At 39.8% G+C, this 8130-nt stretch overlaps 1 protein-coding gene across 6 annotated transcripts in view; it reads left to right on the forward strand.

The window, feature by feature from the left end:
* LOC107090931 (microtubule-associated protein tau-like) overlaps positions 1 to 8130 on the forward strand; it is a 51012-nt gene that overhangs the window by 40760 nt on the left and 2122 nt on the right. For 5 of the 6 annotated variants that reach the window (XM_015384578.1, XM_015384580.1, XM_015384582.1 and 2 more), the window contains 2 exons: positions 4991 to 5072; positions 5152 to 5258. In XM_015384578.1, coding sequence (XP_015240064.1) covers positions 4991 to 5072; positions 5152 to 5258 — 189 coding nt within the window. Of the gene's footprint in view, positions 1 to 1448; positions 1542 to 4990; positions 5073 to 5151; positions 5259 to 8130 lie in introns of all 6 variants that reach the window. The other variant, XM_015384584.1, reaches the window with a different exon arrangement.

Genomic DNA, 8130 nt, shown 5'->3' on the forward strand with positions numbered 1-8130 from the left:
AACGTTAAAACAATTATGTATTGTGACGTCATCAAAAGGCGCAGGCCCCCGAGTCAATCTGGTACCTACACCGGCACTGTGTTGGTTGATGCTTCTCCTAGCAGTTGAATACATGATAATACCGTCGATTAATCACAATGAAAAACATTTAAGAAATTTGGTTTGATAGAAAAGAAGCTGAAAGGAAACTGAAGCGTTTAAATCCCATTACTTTTGAAGTAATCCCATTACTTCTGCTTTGGAGGCTATTGGCTGTTTGACTCGAGGAGTCAAAGGAAGGATAGAAATGTGCTGAAAATAAATAAAACAATGCTTCGTTTTTTCCTTTTACGTTTGTAAAATAGTTATTAATAATAGTAAGACTTAATCCAGGAATTAATCTAGCTGGATTAACCGTTTAAAGGAAGCTCTGACATGAAACAGCATCCTGGGTCACATGGCGAGGCAATTTGATTTTATAGCACAATTCAGTATAAGGACAATTCAGAATGCTTTACATGAATTAGATAAAAGAATCTAAGAAAAATAAAAGCAAGAACATTTGTAAAACAATTTGACCACAAATGGGCTCATCTCCAGTTCCTCAGTTTCCTTTAGGAATAATCTGACTGGAGTTACTGGTTTCCTCCCGTGGATCCAGTCCGGGAGGGAAACCTGTGACTAAACCATGTGATCTGCTCCCATAACAGGCCAGGAAACGTTAGCATGTTGATGCTGATGGAAACTGTCCTGAAGAAAACCAGTTCACAACCAGTAACAAACATATTACTCATTACTGGTGGGGAGGTTAAAATGTTTTTGTTTTTTCTGAGCATGTGAAGCTTGTAGGGAGCCTCCATCGCCCCAGCGGGGAGGTTTCCTGACTCCTAAGATGGTTAGAATTAGTGTTGCACTGATACCAGTATGGGGGCGGGGCCTCGTCCCAGCACTAAAATGGTGTTCAGCTGGTTTTGTCCGTTTGATGGAGAGGTGATTGATGAGCGTGCTCTACTGACGGCCGGCCTCTGCGCCGATCCAGAGGAGCTAAAAGCTAACATAACTAACCACATTAATCGCCACAGAGGGAAACTGGGGGAACTGGTCTCAAACCAGTTCCAGACCCTCTGAAGTGTTTCTGTTTCACTGTTTGGGGAAATAAATATTAAAATGCATTTTGATGATGACAGCATGAATATTTAATCACTTATTTACTGGAAGTTTTTATTCCTTTTCTAGATTAAAAACCCTGAAAGTCAGAATTGATTTTTTCCTGCGTGGTTTGAAAACCTCTGAAATCCTTAAAAGTAGAACTTTGGCTGCATCAGCGAACAAAAACACAGACTGTCATCTGCTTCTTATGATCAGCCTTTAATGAATGTCTTTAATTATCCTTCCTCTGCTCTAGTCTGAACTTTTCCTCCAAGATAACTATTTCTTTTTCCTTCCACCCCAAATCAAAAACTCTCCAGGTCCAAATTCTTGATCACAAGTTGGACCTGAGCAGCGTTCAGTCCCGCTGTGGCTCCAAAGATAACATAAAACATGTACCTGGTGGTGGCAATGTGAGTAAAACAGGGCGGGGCTGCAGGTGTGCCTCTGGAGGAGCAGCACTGCACTAAGCCTCCCGTCTGTCCGTCCCTTCCTCTCCACCCGTTAACTCGTGCAAATAACCGTGTTTCCCTGAAACCTGTGGGCCTTCCCTTTTCCACCTGTTGATGTGAACTACGGAGCGTTGGGTGAATAAAACGCTCCCAGTCTAACATAAGCTCCCTAACTGGGATGAATGTGTGAGTTTGGACGCTGACCCAGCATGCATGAAGTTTCCCGTTTGCTTCTCCTTCTGCTAAAACGTGTGAATGAAGTGAAGCGATTGTGCGACGGAGTCACAAAGAGCCTCTGTCCTCCACCTCAGGGGGGACAGACCGAGCGCTTTGTGTTTCCACACAATCGGCTGTAAGATGAGGTCACTTCAGCTGTGATGCACATGAGGACCAACACTTTCATAAAAAGCTTTTATCATCATTTTCACAACTCCTCACCCTCCACTGCTGCGTGAAGGTTTTAGTCAATCCAGCGAATAAGATCTTTAAATTAAAGGAATAAGAGAAGCTGAGAGATGAAATGTGGAAACATGAAGCGTCACATGAACAGGGCCGTTCTACACCAAATGTACCAGGGGGCCAGGAGGGGGCCAGCGTGTTCTCATGGGGGCCAGAAAAGCATGAAATAAAAAACAAAAGGGATTCAAAAATATTAAAGGAATAGTACACCCAAAACATGATTAGCCTTCATTTTCTACTCACCCCCATGCTGAACAACACTCTGGAGTACTTTTTTGATATCTCAAATGCATCTGGAGATCTGGGAGGCTTCTTGCTGTCTGCTGACATTCAAATAATGGAGGTCTATGGCGCCCGAGGCAGAAAGGTCCATAAAAGTCCACAAAAAACGTGTCAATATTCCTCCATACTGCTCGTCCAATGTATTCCAAGTGTCCTGAGTGGGTAGCGTCCAGAATTTACTCGAAACGAAGTCATTTAGAATGTTTTTAGAGCATAAACAGTAGTGTATAGGATTTCCTGAAAGCGCGTTCACGAGTCTACGGAAACCGGCAGACCAAACCAGATGAAAGTGCGCATTCAGCGTCTGCTCTGCCGATAATGCAAGCGTAGAAGAAGAAATGTGCTGTTTACCTGTGCAAAGAAAGAAACAACGAAAGAAAAATGTCTGAGGACTTCAGTGTTGAGGAAGAGCATGAGTTCTTTGCTGAGCTGAATGCGCACTTTCATCTGGTTTGGTCTGCCGCGGTTTCCGTAGACTCGTGAACGCGCTTTTAGGAAATCCTATACACTACTGTTTATGCTCTAAAAACATTCTAAATGACTTCGTTTCGAGTAAATTCTGGACGCTACCCACTCAGGACACTTGGAATACATTGGACGAGCAGTATGGAGGAATATTGACACGTTTCTTGTGTACTTTTATGGACCTTTCTGTCTCGGGCGCCATAGACCTCCATTTTTGAATGTCAGCAGACAGCAAGAAGCCTCCCAGATCTCCAGATGCATTTGAGATATCAAAAAAGTACTCCAGAGTGTTGTTCAGCATGGGGGTGAGTAGAAAATGAAGGCTAATCATGTTTTGGGTGTACTATTCCTTTAATATAGCTGCATGAAGTGAAATTTCTATCCAATTAGGTTTAATTAAAATTCTATGTTTTTGTTTGGTCAATATACATTCATAATTTAGGAATTTTACACATTTTTGATTTTATTTAAGTTAAAATGACCGTTTTCTATAAAACCAGAATTAAGACTTAAGAAAAACTGATCAAATATTAGATCTTTATTAAAATTTGTTATGAAAAAAACAAAATCTTGAAAAAAATCTTATCTCAATACCACTGAAGCTATCACCTTGTTTTTTTTAAATATATATTTTAAATGATTAGTAAAACAGAATTTGTAAATAAAAAAAAAAGAAAAAAAAACTATCAGTAACCATGTCTGTTCCAACGCAGATCATCTTTAGGATTTCTTTGATTATTATGTCTTCGGTACAGCGGCCATGATGGGGGCCAGGACATGATCTACAGGGGCACCGGCCCCCGTTGGCCCCTGTCTAGAACCGCCCATGACATGAAGAGACAGCGGAGTCTGCAGCTCACAGCTGGGATCAGGAAAAATGAACGGAAACATTTATGAGAGCTGGAAACCAAACAAACTGGCATCATTTCAAGGGAGTTAAAACAGGGGGGCCACCAGGGGGGGCCACGGCCACCCTGTGCAATGCCCCGGCCACGCCACTGGCCGGTGTAAATTGTAGTACCATCAGTTTAGCATTTAATCCCATTAAAGATGAAGTCTTTCTGATTTCTACAGGCAGGTTTATCACAGGAGGAGATTCAAACCCTGAAAAATGGATTTTAGTTTCAGTGGAAACATTTCCTGAGCAGCACTAACTTAGAAGTGTTTCTGTTCCTGTTCTGAACATTTTTGCTCTGACCTGTAAAAATAGGATTTGGTCTGAAAGAAAGCAGGAATTTCTACCAGCGTTCCCAGTTTGGTCAGATCTCCTCACCATCAGCTTACTTTACGTTAGCAAGCTAAGCACCACGTTCACGCCGCTGATCTCTATTTATTCCCTGGATTGCTGATTGCCCGTTGGTAGAACAGGGTTGAAGCGAAGCCACCAGCCGCCATATTGGTACTCCCTAGTTAGACCGGTCGGAATGTAAACAATCGGTGCCCTACAGCATCGAACAACAAAGACTGACTGTTTTCATAGCATCAGTAGATTAACTTTAACTTAGAATAAAAAAAATCGGCCCATCACATTATATAGTCATTATGAAGTCTATAAATCATGTAATATAACATATTATATAAATTCATCACATTAAAATCAATGTGTTAATGGAGAAGAATAATACAGATGAGCCAAATTGCTAAATGGGAACCGACTAGCATTCAGCACTAGCGCCTCTACAGCAGAGTATTAAACAACCAGAACAATTCTGCAATCAAACTCCTTTATTTGGACTAAAAAGGAAAAAAAGCTGAAGCTAATTAATTAGAATCACCAGGAGACACATTATTGATTTAAGCTAATCATAAACTTCCTGCTGACTTTTTTATGCTAACAGAAAACAGCAAATCTGAGAGAAAAGTTAAATCCTGAAAAGGAAAGGATTTCCTTGCTGGATAACCATTATGCTGGTTGCTATGGTTACCTCAGATGTTGTTTGCATGGTTGTTATTCCCCTTCCTGTTCTCCAAAACTGTTTTTTTTTTTATTTTAGTAATTAATTTGAAGACTCATCAGTTTCCCAACCCTGAAATATGATGATATATAAACTTTAAGCTGTTTTCTGAGCATAATTCCTGCTTTAATCTCAGCTGTCCTGCTGATGAAGTTCTGCCTTCTTGGTACCAAACTAACCGGCTAACAAAGAGCCGCAGCTTCGTCGTCTTATTGTTAACTTCTGCTTCCTGCTCTGCTTCCTCCACAGGTTCAAATTGTGCACAAAAAGATTGATTTGAGCAACGTTACGTCAAAATGTGGATCAAAAGACAACATTCATCACAAGCCAGGTGACTGAAGAGCCTTGCTGTGTTTGTTTCCTCACTCTTAGCTCAGGCCTGAATGACCTGTTTGGGGTTTTCTTTAAAGGTGGAGGAAACGTGGAGATCAAAACCGAGAAGCTAGAGTTCAAAGTTCAGTCCAAAGTGGGCTCTCTGGACAACATCGGTCACGTCCCCGGAGGTGGACAGCGGAAGGTAAAGATGTCTCATCCTGACGGCGATTAAAGCTTCTCTTTCCAGCCTTTCAGCTCAGCAGATGGATCGCTACACTTAGCGTAGGCTCGGTTTATTCTTAGACTTTGAAAACTTTTATAGTCATTTCGTTCAGTGCAGCTTCTCAGCCAGTAAATGAACATTTCCTTCCCATAAAGTGCAGCAGTGATTAAATGTAAACAGTTTGGGAGAAAAATTACGCTCTGGTTTTAAAAAGATAAATTCATGATGCCTTTTAGTTCAGCTTTCTGTTTAGATTACTTAAAATAAATTCTAGATTAAGAAATAAATGTGAATAGATCTTATTAAAATGAGTTATAAACATAGTTGTGGTGTTAATGAGATTAATTTAAGCTGTAATGTGAGAAGAATCAGCGATAATGTTTCTGCAGCGCTTCAAGGCCTTCATGTTTCTCATCACTGCTTCCTTCCTCCTTCATCAAAGCTTCTTTTAAAGCATTTCCTCCATTTTTTTATTATTTCATAACAAAATTCTCATTATTTTGATTATTTGCTGAGTTTTCTGTTGTTTGTTTTATTCCTGTTGAAAGCATCCTGTTTGTTTTCGTTGCATGCGTTGTCATTCTCCCCCCTCCCCACCGGGGCTCGTGTGTAGAGGGACAAGGGGAAGGACGCAGAGGGGAGCGTCTCAGACAGCATGTCCATCCCCTCCCCCGTTGTCACCCCCCCTCAGTCACCTCAGACTGTCCCTTCAGCACCCTCTACACCCATCCTGACGAACCCTCTCATAAAGATTGAGGACTCCTGTAAGTATCTGCAAAGCTGCAGGATTTTAACCAGAACCAGACGAGCTGCTTAGAAAACTGTTTGGGATCCAAGGGGTTAATTTTTGGGGACATTGCTGCAAAATAAATTTACCTGCAATTAGAAAAAAGATCAGTTTAAATTAAAGTTATCACACCAGTATGTTTATATGAACGCCAACAACAACAAAAATAATAAAAACACTTTATAAAAAAAAAAAACATTTCATGTCCAGGTTTACTTTTATGTTTTTACATAAATGTTGCCCTTCTGATGCTTTATGAAAGTTAATCTGTGTTTTCATGTTCCAATATTGTCACAAACTAAAAAAAAATAATGAACCAGTTTAATAACGGAAAAGCTTTATATTTTTTAATAAATAAAAACTATTTATTTTCTGAGAATGTGTTTATTTAAGAGCAACTATGCAAATTAACAAACATCTAGAAAAATTAGACCATTATTTTCCATGTGAATCCCAGATTGTTCTTTCAATTCTATTCATTCTATTTCTATAGCTCCAATTCACATCATGTCATCTCAGGTCACTTTCCAGTTCACCAGATCATCCAGTCAGATTGATTCAAAGTTTTCTATCTAAGGAAAACCAGCTGATTGCATCGACTCATTGACTCTTCAGCAATCCCTCACACTAAGCATGCTTGTAGCGACAGTGGAGAGGAAAAACTCCCTTTGAACAAGTGAGCCTGGGTCATTGTTCTTTGCCTTTTCTAAAAAAGTACTTTAAATCAGTCCTAGCTGTTTTTATCCAGGCTGGATCAGATCCTGATGTTTAAAAATGGAGGCAGGGAAAGCAGGATAAAGCATCAGCCTCGCTACATGCAGTTAGCTTAGCCTTGGAGATAAACCAGGTACTGGAAAAGGATTTTTCTTGCACCATTTTTCTCTCTCTAATGCCAGAGTTGCGTCCCGAGCTCTCCTATCCGTCTGTATTTCAGAGCAGCCGCAGCGCATGAACAACTTTTAACGAGTCGATGGGCAAATATTTTATCCTTCAGGTGGAAATACGTCCATCTGTCGAAAGATTGAATAACGATCTACTCGTCATTAAAGATTAAATATTTATCTTCCACATCTAAGAAATACATATTAATATATTACAAAATATTTTAAATGTTAACTTAAAATAAAATTATTAAAAAATATATATATATTTTTATGTCTTAATCAGGATCATTGGGTGGGTGGGGCGGCGCCCTAGCGCCCTCTATTGGCCAGACGCCACAGGTTGAATCTATTTTCTGCTTTTATTTGATCAAAATGCTTCCAAAGGTTCTTTCACCTTCAATGACGACGCAGAAAAATATTTAGATCTGCACATTTTAAGACGATAAGTTTTATTTATTTCAAATATCTATATCTTTATAAATGAACCTAAATTAAAAAGTAAAATATTGGAGGCGCTGTTTGATCTTTATAACAGAAATTAAATTGCTATCAGTTTAATTATCTGTCCTCAGAGCACTACCACATGCTGCCAGCAGAGGGCGCCCTTTAGCCAGACTCACTGTCGCCTCCTCTGGTTCAGGAAAGGAATCATTTTACTGCAATTAATATTGATTCCTCTGATGGGATTATTTTGGTGAATTTTATTGTAAAATCAACAGTTTTTAGAAGGAAACTGTTTTCATTTCTGAAGTGGAATCTTTTTTTTCTACTCTTCCATTGGCAGATGTTTTAGAATGTCCATCTATTATTTATTATTCTCTGCTAAATAAGGTGAGTTTAGCCGTATTGGATGCAGATCATCTGAGGAAGTTAGGTTTAAAATCTTTCTAAAGATTCTTCGTTTTTTAAAGCAGGCGTCCCCAAAGTGGGTCCTGGAGGTTTTAGAGGTTTCTCTGCTTTAGCACAGCTGATTTTGATGATTGCATTTCAGCAAAATCCTGTTAATCAACTATCGATTAAAATCAGCTGCAGCTCAGCGGCCCTACAGTAAGGCTTGGTTTAAAGACTAGCTTTGATTTGAACCTCCAGCTGTTTGTTTACCGTCGCCTCCTGCCACATGTTCACCTTTTCTACAGTTTCCTTCTGGTTTACCCTGCATTTAGCTCCAAAGCATGATGCT

The sequence above is a fragment of the Cyprinodon variegatus genome, unplaced genomic scaffold (genome assembly GCF_000732505.1).
Source record: "Cyprinodon variegatus isolate N-32 unplaced genomic scaffold, C_variegatus-1.0 Scaffold316, whole genome shotgun sequence".
Classification (NCBI taxonomy): Eukaryota; Metazoa; Chordata; class Actinopteri; order Cyprinodontiformes; family Cyprinodontidae; genus Cyprinodon; species Cyprinodon variegatus.